Source organism: Corvus kubaryi, unplaced genomic scaffold (genome assembly GCF_017639235.1).
Source record: "Corvus kubaryi isolate FWS band 111438036 unplaced genomic scaffold, C.kubaryi_AGA036_p1.0 split1-37296, whole genome shotgun sequence".
Lineage (NCBI taxonomy): Eukaryota > Metazoa > Chordata > Aves > Passeriformes > Corvidae > Corvus > Corvus kubaryi.
In genome coordinates this window covers 10,051,860-10,065,918 of record NW_024582075.1, presented here as the reverse complement: position 1 = coordinate 10,065,918, position 14,059 = coordinate 10,051,860, and the positions used below count along the sequence as shown (strand labels likewise).

General features: G+C 37.8%; 1 protein-coding gene across 7 annotated transcripts in view; it reads right to left on the bottom strand.

Moving 5' to 3' along the window:
* The window catches only part of TMEM161B (transmembrane protein 161B), a 181,099-nt gene that overhangs the window by 32,059 nt on the left and 134,981 nt on the right, over window positions 1-14,059 (bottom strand). For 6 of the 7 annotated variants that reach the window (XM_042053981.1, XM_042053979.1, XM_042053980.1 and 3 more), the window contains 2 exons: window positions 6,314-6,417; window positions 1,809-1,889 (listed from right to left, as the gene is read on the bottom strand). In XM_042053981.1, coding sequence (XP_041909915.1) covers window positions 1,809-1,889; window positions 6,314-6,387 — 155 coding nt within the window. In that variant the 5' untranslated portion in view covers window positions 6,388-6,417. Of the gene's footprint in view, window positions 1-1,808; window positions 1,890-6,313; window positions 6,418-13,394; window positions 13,952-14,059 lie in introns of those variants that run through there. The other variant, XM_042053982.1, reaches the window with a different exon arrangement.

Here is a 14,059-nt window from a genome sequence, read left to right as displayed (position 1 = left end):
TGTGGGCGGACTGGGGCGGAGCAAAGGCACTATAAAACACTGAGACCAAGCCTCAAGGAGTCAGACCCCTGCAGGCTACCTGTGGGTGGAAATCAGTGCTGGGCATTAAAACCCTTACTCCTATTAAGGAGCCTTTAATAATCTTTTTAGACTCCTGGATTAGCCAGGAGTCACCTCAGCACTGCAAGTCCTTTTTCATCATCTGAGGTCCAGTGCTGTTTCAGCCAGAAGATCTCAGATCCCTGCACTCCTGGGGCATACCACCTACCGAGCCATAGGATCCCAAATTTTTATATTTTTCTAATTTTTGTAATTATTCAATTTTTCTGTTTTCAATAAATTATTTTAATTTTTAATTTAACTAAGAGTTGTCTGTTTCCTCACAACAGGGAACCTTCTTGTTCTCTACCACTACCTGAAGGAAGGCTGTAGCCAGGTGGGGGATGGTCTCTTCTCAAGGTTAACTAGTGACAGAACAAAAGGACATAGCTTCAAGCTGTGCCAGGGGAGGTTCAGGAAGGACTTCAAGACGAATTTTTTCATGGAATTGGAACAGGCTGCCCTTCTTGGGTGGTGTGTGGTAGAGTCACCATCCCTGGAGGTCTTCAAGAAATGACTGGATGCGGCCCTTAGGGCCATGTTCTAATTGACATGTGATCAAAGGTTGGACTAGATGATCTCAGAGGTCTTTTCTAACCTAAATGAGGCAAGTAAGATTGCTAACCATGCTGCTTAAGATCTAAGAAATAGGAGGAAAAATCATAATTACATTGTAATTGTAATTACAATCAATTATAATTACAACTAACAGATTATATGAGCAGTGTGTAGATTAATTCAAATCTTAAGATTTGTAAGAGAGTTCATACTGGGATAGAAAAAAAGGAGCTACAGCAAATCTCCTGTGTTGCCAAAAAGAAAAGCAGAGGGGGTTGTTTTGTTTTATACATGGTCAATTTAGAAATATTTCATCAACATGGCCAGCTCTACCACCTCAAGATGTCTCAGTTCTTTACACAGCTGTACTTCTGCTAAGGCTGCTCAGAACTTCATGCCTGAACACCAAAAATCTGTTTCCAGTTTAACTTAATAGACAGCTATTCCATCTTTTCAGTTGTCTTTTCTATGGATTCAACAAGCCCAGCTCTTCTAGCCCCCTTGAGTAAGACAAGACTGTGTTTCCTGGATAATCCTAGCAGTTCTGTTCAGCAGGTCACACACAAAATGAATTTTTCTTGAACACGAGTGATCAGACGCATGCACAGTAATCCAGATAAAGTTCGACATTGTTGTCTTGTCCAAGAGGGTTATTATTTCCCTCTCTCTCCACTAGAAACATTTCACATAATACATCCTAGGAGCCCATTTACCTTTTTCACAGCTCTGTTAAAGAGTGGCGGCTCATTGTAATCCTATATTGAACTAATATAATCAAATCTTTCTTTTCTTGCTTCAAGATGAAGAGCTACAATCCTAAGATTTGTTTCCTCAGTTTTTATCTAAATGCATACATTCACTAAGAAAAACCCTTGCCATCAAATTAGCATTTCACAGACCATTTTGTGGGTGGAAATTACCCAGTTTTGCACAATTCGGGAATGTCCAACTCTGTTAAACTGAAAGAACATGTTTTGCTAAAGAACTGTGACAGTTAATGCAAGCAGGGCAGTCACATGCAACTAGGAGTTTTTAACTCACACTATGACAAAAGTAGGCTGGAAAAGTTATTAGATGAACCACACCATGCTGAAAAAAAAAAAAAACCAACCGCGGGGGGGGGGGAAGAAAAGCATAAACCAAGTATTTACCTGTCTTTTTTACTCTTCCCTCTTTGCTTCCCTGCAAGAATCCGCAGTTCTTCTTCAGTGGGATGTTGATACCACCGTAAGCTAAAGAAAAAGAAAATCTCAAGTAAAACAATACCATCATTAGCAATTTAGAGCATGGCTTTCAAAAAACTGTATCACAACAGTTATATACAGTTATATGTTCACTGAAACATCTGTCATTTTGACTCCTAAGCAAGGCACCCTTGTGTGCCAATTCCAACCCTAGCTGAACTGAACAATAGCTAAAGTTCAGTTCTCTTCAGCAAATGAGGCATTTATACATAATTAGAAAGCTCTACCACTTTGTCATTCACATTAAAGCCCTTCAGTTCTCAAAACACCAACTGTTAAAGGTATCATCAAATAAAGCAAACACAGTCGTGCAAGGTGGAAAAGTTCACTAGAATAATTATACCATTACAATTAGTCATCAGAATAAAACAACTTTATAAAGCATAATTATATCCCTCCCAAACCCAGCAATTTTCCAGAATCTGAAATAGCTATTATCTAACAATCATTACCAGTCTTTTTTCTTAAGCAGAGCAAATTGTAACATCAACATTCCTTTTCTTAAACACCTCCTCAGTGATATCTTCAACTTTTACTACAAAAAGTGCTATTAAAAAAATCACTAGTTTACACATAGTTGACCTACAAGTTTTTCCAATCAATGCACCATTCATTTAAAAGACAAGAAATGGCACGGAAATTCTGAAGAGGACAGAGATGGGTAAATGTCTAAGATGTTATATTTTACCTAAATCTCTAAGTATGGCAAAAACCTTAGTAGCTGAAACAGGGCCTTTCCCACATTCAACAAGGGACGGTTACTGCCCAGATGCAGGAAGGGTGTCACTCTGATCTCCACGCTGAAATGCTGAGGCAAAGGAGACCAAGTATTAACAGGAACAGACTTGAGAAATGTGTATGGAAGTAGAAGGCCACCAACTGTCAGCCATGGCGACACAGGGTCAACACAGAGATGATAAAAGAATCCACAACCACCACCTCAAATTAAGGAAACTTCACCAAGTAGGACCATTCAAATCCATGTTGGTGAATTAGAGATGATGTTAGATCCAATTTCAAAAAGTTAGCAAAAGCAAATTTGGAAGGCATCAAAACCCAAACAATCTCAAGCCATTTGATAACATTTGACTCCCAGTTCTGTTTTGAAAAGGCTTCCTTCATCTTGGGAACTCTTCAAGAGAAAAGAATGCTAGTACCAGCCCATAGAACATCAAACCATTGCACACTGCAAATTTCTGCTGAAGGAATTCACTGCCAGTTCCAAAACTGAAAATGGCAAATATTGCAGATTTTGCACAAACACAGTTTTGGAAGGGAAAAAAGGAACCAAATTTTGTATAAGTAAGAGAGAAAGTTACTTCATTAATTTATTTTTATTATGTGTGGTCCACTTGCAGAATCTGTGATTTGCAAACTTTGCTGCAAAAGACACTTAAAGACTGAGACACAAATAAACCAAAGAAACAAGCTTTTCATCCAAGAAGTCAAATTACTCTGGAGAAGTTAACCTCTTTCACATGACCCAAAGCAACTGGGAAAAAGAAGAGATATATTCTCCTGTTTCGTCATTTACCACATCACCCTGATCCAAACTTGGGATGCTAATGATGAAAAGTCACCTATGTGGTAAAGAAATTTTTCAAAATCTTCCCTGCCCGGACAGAGAAATAGTACCTAATGCAGCAGAACAGACAAAATTCTTGTTCTATGTAGCATGCTAACACAATTCAAACAACAAATTAAACCACAATTTGCTCTTAATTATATCGGAAAACAATGTTGCAAGTGATGCCTAATTACAACTAATAGGATAAAGAGTTTTGGTATTTTTCAGTTGATAAACCCCACACACCTTGCATTTAAAATCTCAAAACCAAGAGATTTGAACAAACGTTTTCATAAAGACAGAGCTAATAAAAAGTAGTTTACATCTATTTTAGCTTACATACGTTTAAAACTGAAATCCCACAACTGATTACCCTGTGGTTTTGACATATCCAAGCCAGTGTGAATACCAACAGACACACAGACATGCCCTAGTTAATCTGAATGAAGGTCATTAACGAATGCACAACAAAACATCCATTTTCTCCTGTCTTCCTGACAGGGCCTGAAAACATAGTAACTGAAATAGCTGAGTGACTTAAAAGCAACGTTTTGGTAGAGAATGTTTTGTTAGTTAAAAATAATGCAAGGCCTACGCAGATATTTAGGTTGCCAATTCTAGCAATAAATATATTTAGTTGCATTCAAGCTCTGAAAATAGCACTGATTGAAAAAGTTTCTTAACAAATTTATGTAAATAGCTTTTCATGAGTCAGTGATAGCTATTTATTCCATTAACAAGTAATTACCTTAAATCTGTCTATCCTAACAATTCTCTTAGATTTTGAAAAGTCTTTGTTCCTTTTAACGGACTTCCCATAAACACATACAGGCATCTTGAAACAAACTGGTCACTTAAATGTTTCTGTCTTGTCTGATAACATGTTTATCCTCCCTCCCATTTAGCAAGGACTATCCACAAACATTTCAAACCTATCTTGCCTACCAATCCTTTGGAAGCAAGACATTAAAACCAAATCACTTAAAAACCACTGCTGGATACCAAAGACTAGTCAAAGTCTACTGACAAAGGAAAGGAGGAGCAGCTGGTAATTTTTCCTTAGACAGCTGGACTGCTTAGGACTGTGCCTGTACACTTATGTGTATAAAACCCTCTACCACTCCACCCACACACTGCTGGCAAAAAGACAGCACTAAGGAGAATGGGTTAAACATAAAAGACAGTTTATCAGGTTAAGTAAGAAAATAACTGGGTTTTTTTCTGCCATTAAAATTCAGATTCTTGTTGCAGTGAAGCTTCTGACTTGTTTTTATTTTCGGAACACAGGATTATTTCTGACTTCTTATACAATTCCTGTATTCAGGGAATTACTCAGAGTGCCTGAAATTACAATGCACTAAAACAATTACCAGATAAATAAAAAAACACTAAAAGCAACAATGAATTTTTCCAGGCTACTAATGTGGAAGGCAGTAATAAGACTCCCACTGACTTCAGTAAGAGCAGAATTACCTAAGGACAAGAGCTGAAATCCTGCTTTAGGTTTTTATCAATCTGCAGATGCGCAATGATAAATGGAGAAATGGATTTGAAAAATATTTGAACAGCAAACTTCTCCCTATCATTGGCACACAGCATACCTTAAAACAAGGATACAGTCTGTGAAAACTTCACAAGATTGAAGAACATGGGCATAATATTGACAAATTATTTTAGAAAAGCAACTGGATATTTAGATTTTCAAGTAAAAGTTTAAATCAATCTTAGATATAAAAGGTACAATATGTCATTTGGATAATTGCTGATAAAAAAGACTCTCATGGTGACACACCTTAAAAAAAAATGGTAGGCAGTTTCATATTCATTAGTGTAATGTTCTTTTTAGAGCACAAGAAAGGTGATCAACACCCTGCCAATATGGTTAACAGTGAAACTTCACACAACAATTAAGAGTATGATTCCTGTTTGTGTTATCCATCTGACAGTTACTGTTTTCTGTTATACCCAACACACATATAAACAACACTTACAGTCACTTCTCATTAGCAACTTGTTGGGTGATGAAATGGGGAATATTAAAAAGGAACATCTCATAATTATAAGATGTAGAGGAAAAAAAGTCAATGGAAAGACTTGTTAATACTCCTATGGAGTACAATATTATTTAAGGATACTCCTTCAGAAAGCAGAGAATAAAGATTTGATATTCTCAAAATTTTAACAATTGTGAAAGACAGCACACTACCTGCTAATCATACAAAGTGTTGTTCTTACCAAATGAAAAAACACAGTGTCTATGATTCCTTTTAATATTTAACATACCGATTTATGTTCAAAAGAGCTGCTGTTTTTCATTGTTATTATGGATACAGCCACACAGGGAATGCTCCCCTTACAACTCATTATGTCTGTTTGATCTATTGTTACAAGGAAGTATTGTACTGAAATTTATACTAATCCTGTCCTATGAAGTATTTAAAAAGAATATAATTTTTAATAAATACCTAAGCATTCTTCATATGCAAGGCTAACCAGGAGGTGGATTATCAACAACACAGAGACAGTGCAGAGGAAAAAAAAACCTTCTATTCTTCAGTATCTTGTATTCAATTTAGCTTTTAAATATTAAAGTATGCACCTTGTACCTTTAATATAAGAGCTCAAGAACAATTAACTTTGTGACTAATAAAATTACTAAAACCAAGTATGTTCTTCTACAGCAACACTGTTTTTTTACCTTGAGCCCACAAATCAGGTGTAACAATGCTATGGTAATAAATTTAATAAAGGTCAATTACTTTTTAAAAAACCAAACTAAATCAGTATGTTTTACAGTTACTACTCTGATGCATAATTGCATTATCATATTCAGACACTTTCTTACCTGCCACTACAGAGAAGCCAACGAGCAAGAGAATAGTGAGGTATGATCTTCTGTATGACACTAGCCATTACCATGGTAACCACCAACTGTACACCTATTACACCCTGTGGAGAAGTAAGTTAATAACAAGTCAGTATCTGTTTTAGAAAAGAGGTGAAGTATCTTTTTAAAAACAAAAAATTAGTAACACTGTATACAGGTATAATACAATGCAGAGGAATGGGGGGGGTGAGGGGACAGAATATGGTAGCAGTTAAAAAAAAAACAACCCTGAAACTTGCTACAGTCACTTGCAAACTTTATCAAAGGGAAAGGGCATTCCCAGGTCACCACAGCTGACCTCCCTAAAGAGGTCTAAGATCCTCCCTCTCATAATGCTGGCCTCATTATCTCTGTACAGGTATTTCCTCTTTGTTTACCTACATGTGTGGGTTTCCATCTTCTCTGATTAGTTGTTTTCAAGGACTCCTCTCCACATCACCCTCATCCTTAGCTTACCAGCTCAGTTTACCACTTTTTCCTCTTGATTTGCAGGTCATCATCTCTTTCCTCTTTAAGTCCTAGTCTAAATACCAGTTTGGTCAGACTATTGGCAAAGATGCTCTTGTCCCAGTTGGTCAGGTGGATACTGTTCCATCCTAGTAGTCCTTGCACCTCAAGAAAGAATCCCGTGGTCACACAAGCCAAGTCCCTGCTAAGCAATGAGCTGTTAACCTACAACTCTTCACCAACCTTCCCCCTCCCTACCAGCAGTATCATCTTTCATCCTAAATAATGCACTAAGGAAATTCTTCCTTCAATGATTTCTCCTTTCTTTAGTAAAACAGAAATTGTGTCAATACTGCTGTTATTAAAAAACATAGGCAGATGAAATGTTTTTGGATATACATTATTATCCATAATTCAGTATGATTAAGGGAGATTGAGACAGTAAAAATTTTTACGTATTTATAAACACTTTCAATGTGTTACCAAACTTTTCGTAAAAAAGTGCCACATATCAATTAAAAGTACTTGTTACTTTTTTATACTTTGAAGTAACAGCTTTGGAGGGGGTCAGATACCACCAAGTTTCTTTGGTACTCAAGATCTCTCTTTGCCTTCTCCCCCCAGGGAATTTCTAGTGCTTCTACACTTCGGTACTTGAGGTACCTCAAAAAGTTTATGTTCTATGTCACTGAGATCAGGATCAAGAGCTGTAAGTATTTGAACACTCTACCTTTATTAAAGATTATGCATAGCTCTGCACATAGATTACTCAAACCAATTCCACCAGTTCACTAGCTAAGGGAAGTGTATTTCTAATGAAAGAAAGTGTTACAAGCTGCATGACTAATATATATGCTATATTCACATTACTAAATTGCTAAGGGAAGTATATACTCTTTGGGTACAAAATAAACCATGCATTTTAAAATCAAATGTTTATTCTGACCACCTCAAACTAAGTCTAACCATTTCCACCCAATGCAAGAGAGCAATCACTGTCCCTTCATCTAGCTTCTCTACTAAGCCATGATCCTCAGAATTCACTCTCTCAGGGGGAACTTACATTAATATTTCTCTAGAATAATGTTTTTATTAGAAGCACAGCCTAAACAGGTCAATTATGAGCCAGTATGTCTCTTCAATTACTCCTAGAGCTTCTGCAAGGGAAAGAAATTGCCTTAACTCAAGACAACAGGAGGGAAAAAGATGCAAATTGAGGCAGTTACTTTTATACAGGGCAGCAGATCCACTAGCAGAGCTAAAATACTTACAATTCAAGAGACTACTTAAAAATTCACCAACAGAAATTCATTTCCTTACTCAAGCAAAGGCTGCACATTGTAACAGAACCCATTAAGAACAATGTCTCTTAGCCACTGAATGTCTTTCTGCACCCTATCTACCCCTTTCCAGCAGAAACTTAAAGCGCTCATTCCCATAAAGTTACTGCTGTATTTGTCAAAAATAGAAATACCTACAAACATTTCAGTGTACAAATGAAAATAACCTAGCAAGGTTTAAGCCACATGAAAAAAAACCAAACAAAACCAAACCTAAAACCCCAATGATATTTCTAAACTTAATTTTGACCTTGTGGAGGAAAGATCCCTCTGGTACTTTTCTACACTTCAAGCAATTAAAAAATGTATATATATAGAGAGAGAGAGAGATATATGCATGCACCATATATGGGCATTTTTCTCAATTCCTGAAGGTTAGTAATCAATCACAAGCAATACGTTAATAGAGAAAAGCACTCACACGAAACTTTAAAAAATCCACTGCATTTATCTTCCTGCAATCTGCCAAGAACACTAGTCACAGGAATACAGGAGATGATATGGTGAGTCAAAATAACATGCCATGTGCACAGCATAACTATTTGCCAACTCTACCCTTTTGCCTGGATGTGGTTACACTCCACTTGTATGTTGACTAATGCACTCCAGAAAAATCTACAACTTTCCAAACTACCCCATATTACAACACTAGAACACATTTTCCCTCCATCCCCAAATACAGGGTTCAATTCAGGCCCTGTCTAGATCCAGTCTCCCCCATACTTCTAAGTCTTCACACTAATATCAGTTTAAATCCAAAACCACTCATTTCAGAAACATAAATGACTAGGTGTTGGTTTCCACCAACATCTTACATCCTCTACTTGGATGCTCTAAATTAGAGGACACAGGGTTTAGATTTTAGTCAGAAATCTACAACTTTAAGAATCTAGAGTATGAGAAATAAAGAGTGGTATGTGTTTGAGGGACAAGATGCTCAATGGCAAAGCCCAACACCACAGGGGGTTTTGAGTACCTCTGGTAAACAAACCTTGGAACCCACCACCTGATCTGTGATGAAGTAATTAGCACAATCAGGTTGACTCAAAACTAAGAGAAGCACTACTCACCTGTTAAGAGATGAGGAACTGCTGCACAGATTAAATAATGTGTCTGCAGTTACAGAATAGTTTGTGGAATTGAAACCATTTCATAAGACCTTCAATACTGATTCCACATAATCCATGTCCCTATCATGCTTCAGCTTTGCAGCTTGAAATTTGAAATCCAAGTTCAAGAAACTAGAGAGAGAGGTCTGTATTCTGCTGATTGGAGACATTTTTGTGTCAATCTCTCTAATGCTGAGAAGCACGGAGACCAAAGAAAAGATAACTGTGTCAGTTTTTCTGCAAAACACAGGCTGGCAAGCAATCTCCTGGTCAAAAATGAGACTGAAATGGTAGAGCCATGCAGCTACAAGACTGTCTAATAAACTGCAGTCTGGCTGTGTTTCTGCCACAGAGGAAGATCTTTGATGAGAGGTGTCTCAGAAGTCTTGAGCACTGTGTTCACTTCCCAGTCCCTCAGTAAGCATGGCATTCCTACCTTTGTTTGAGTAACACAGCACGCTTTACATGAAAGCTTTAAATAAAATCTAACAGAGAACACATTACGTAGTCCACAAGAATAGTTTTAGCAGTTACATTAAAGTAAGACTGACAGGTTAAATTAAAAGAAGATTGATAGGTTTCTTAAAATTGGTGGGAAAAAAGTGGCAGGTCCAAAAAGCAACAGTATAAGGTTGAATAAAGTATACCTTGAACTTTGGTTTTCACTGTCTTTTATACTACATACCTGGACACAGAGTCGCTGACTAGTAGAACAACAAAAACTAAGAATAAGCAATTAAGATAAAGTTACAATATTCTTATCTACACGTTAAGTGTACTTATAAAACACCAACAGCTATCTCAGAGTAAGAAAAAGAAACCCCAACAAATTTTTTAAAGTACTTCTATCTAAAGAACATTTTTCTTTTCGTCATTAAATGATTTATAGAACATGAAGTACAAAGACAGACAAGGTTGACTGTATTATGCAAAGACACCACTCCAGTCTCCTTATTTTGACTGTGCCCAAGGTTATTCCTCCTTACCTGTAGTAAAAGGTCAGGGGTTTCTGTATTTTCTTCCCTCTACCACCTATCTACATATTACAAATAATTCAAATACCCAACTTTACACAGGACTTTGAAACTACTTGTTCTCTGACAGTAACCATCTCCTCCTTTACAAGATGAGGGCCTTGAGCTGAAGCCAACCGCTGTATACACCAGGACTGCAGTACGGATACAGCTGCATGACTGAAAAACAGCTGGTAAAATCCCATTTAGAATTTCACCTTCAGAAATGTAATGCCTGCTGCTTACTTCCTGAAGTGCCAAGTCCTGTAAAAACAAGATTTTAACATAACTGCACTTGAGTATTCTACAGATGTTAGTACAGGGCATGACAATATCTTTCAATGGTAGCACACAAACATAATAACATGGCCGTAAATTTCCAAGTAAGAAATGGAAAAGGTGTTCTATCAGTAGTGGCCACCAAGATTTGTAGAAGAATATAACAAATACTCTTATCTCCTGCAAATTCAAAAGTGCAATGGTATTTGTGAAGTCTGGAAGCTAAATCAATACAACCTCTTTGAAACGCCATTTAATAGCTGACACATTCTTGCTTTTGCTGTTAAATGAGACTTTTCCACATAAAAATTTTTCTCCATATGCAAATTTTTCTCCATATCTGTATGTCCATGCTAAAACTGCAGCTTGCAAAAGCAAGGCAGTGTTCTCCTGGAACATAAATGCAATTCAAAATTCTTTCCTGAACAGTAGAAAATATTATATAGGATGGCCAAAGAAAAGTGAGCTTGCTGTGCAACATCTTAAAGTGAATGCTTCCTCTGAAAGACTACTTTCACAGAATATCTATAGTCATTATGCTAATCAGCAATCTGAGGCAGTTCAAATCCTATGATTTTTAAAAATCAGACATTCATATAGCTAATTTTGGAAAAGAAATCTATACCAAGAGAATCCTTCAACATTCAGATTTTTATTTTTTTCTTCTATTCTCATGACCAAGGCTTCCCTGAATTAGAATTTTCATGCACCTACCATTGTTTACAACAAAGCAGAGATGAACAACAGATGCATAAAGTGGCATGAAGAATATACAAGGTATTCAAGACTACCACCCAACTGCTCACCCTCCCAGTGTCTTTCACACCCAAAGGTCACTTCTCTCTTGACCACAGTATCTTTCCACAGAGTCAAAGAAGAGCCATAAACTGGGAACAGTGGCTGTGCACGACTCCCCTTGAAACAAGGTGATTTGTTTAAAACTGAAATTATGCTTTAGTCAGTGAACAGCATTTTACCTCAGTCTTGCTTCTTTTACCACTGAGGCTCTCTAAGCAAAGATTACAGAAGTAGTGGTCATTAGGCAAATCAAGTTATTGATACAGAACTCTCAGGGCTGGAATAAGGGCATTTATAAAAATGCAAATTTATCACTATCACTGAAGAGGCAATACAGAATACCTGTTGTAGTGAACACCAACATATGCAGAATATATTATTAAATTGTAAGTAAAACTAGTTCAGTGAAATTATCTACTATACGGGGGGGGGGGGGGGGAAGAAGGTTATAGTCCATTATTACTATTTCAAGATTTTAGAAGTCTAGTTTGCCCAGTATTTCTACAAATAACACATGTAGGAACTACAGAAGTTCCCACCCTCTATAACACTTGCTTCTTAAAGAGCAGGCTCTGCCATTACAGGAATCATTCCAAGTATAAAAACTGAAAAGCCTTTAACGCTTCTGCCGAACAGTCTAAAACACCATGGTCTTACAAAGTATTAAGACACCTGTGCAGAGTTTAAAGTCATGGCCTAACTGGCATTGCAACTGCATGGATGAGTCCTGACAGCCCCAGCTTGGCAGATGCTGATGTTTATAACTTGATTTCTAAGCCTCTTGGTACAAAATAAACTGATGAATGTTTCATTCTCCTGTTGCTTTGGAACTGGAAAATACAGCTTCCAAACAGCATAGAAGTAGACTACCATCCTTTGCCTTTGCTTACGTCATGGAATCACACACAAAGATTATTTGCCCACCCTGCCAGCACCCAGCAAAGAAAACTGGACCTGATCTTTCAACCCCATTGCAACACAAGCAAGCACTCCATCAATTTAAATAAGGACCTACACTGAAAGGAAAAATTTTTTGCTTTCAATTTTCCAAAAGTAGCTTTCAATACTAAACCACAGCACTCAGAGTGCTGCAAATGAGAGGAGCATTTCAAGACCTTTTGATTAAATAGTCTAACCCCTGCAGAAAAGAAGAAAAAAAAAAAAAAGAAGAAAAAGACTTAATGAGAAAAAAAATACAATTCCTTTCATAAGCCAGAATTTACACTATAAAAAGTACTTTAGTGGAACAACATTATTCAACTTTTAAGTATGAGAACAGTTAAAAGGCAGATTTTATCAAAGATGTAACTGCTAAGTGCATTTCTTAAGACTTAGATCAATGAACAGACACTGGTGCCATAGTTAAAATGACATATTCACACTTACATTCATATAGTCACATGGAAGAGAAATATATTAACGGCCAATACAAAATATATTTTTATACCTGCAGTCCCTTTTCCTTGTATCCCAAATATAAGTACGTTAAAAGCTGAGCCAATTAACTCCGGTGTTTTAAATGATAACTAAAACCTAAATACAAAATTCAGCAGATCTTTATAGAGAGCTATCTTTATATAATTTAATATTCATTAAATACTTAGCCTACCCTATTGAAGCAACATATATACAACAAGGTTACATCGTCATCAGATATTACACCAGTCAAACTTTGTTCTTCTACTATGTTACAAGGTCATTTATTGTGCACTACATTCAACCCAATAAATTGTAGCTGTGATGAAATACTTGCGGTGAAAACCAATTTGAGGTGGGACTTTTTTCCATGAGGTCCCTTCCAGCCCCAAATGCTCTGTGATTCCATGACACTCACATGCTGCCACAGCACACATGGCAGCTATGACATGACCCAGAGCACCTAGAGTGAACTGGTGGCAATGAACAACAAAGCATCTGGCAAAGACTTCTGGATATATCCAAGATCACAAACATGGTCCATTTACAGGGGATTTAAGGAAATGTGATGAGACAGTTACATTCATGGAATCAACGCTGGAAAAGAACTTAAGATCATCAAGTGCTGTCAACTCACCACTGCCACTATAATCCCTGAAATCACTAAAACACATCACCCAGCGCCAGGTCCAAACGGTGCTTAAACTCTTCCAGGGATGGTGACTCCACCACCTCGCTGGGCAACTTATTCCAATGCCTGACCACGTGAACAGTGAATTTTGTTTTTTCTAATATCTAATCTGAATCTTCCCTGTTTTAGCTTGAGGCCATTTCCCTGCATTCCACTGCAGGCATGGTAGAAGAAACCAGCCTCCACCTCACAACAACCTCCTGTCAGGCAGTTACAGAAAGAGAAAATAATCCTATGCATTTATAAAGAAACATCCTAACCCCGTTACAGAGCACTAAGTGCAGTGGCTCACTCTACTTCCCAATGGTAAAGCACCAGAGAAGGAAACAACCACGGGAACCAGTGGAACCGTATCGGTGTAAGATCGCGGAAGGCAGCAAATACCGCGGTGTTCCCTTCACGAGCGCCAGTTACAGCGCTCGATGATGTCAGTCCGCTGCCTCCCTACCCCAAATGCACCCAAATCCCCGAGCTGTCCCCACAGCCTGGGACCGGGGCCCGCAGCAGCTCAGAGCCGAGCCAAGGACGCGAGCGGACCCGCCGCCCCGCTCCTCGCCGCCCCGCTCCTCGCCGCCCCGCTCCTCGCCGCCCCGCTCCTCGCCGCCCCGCTC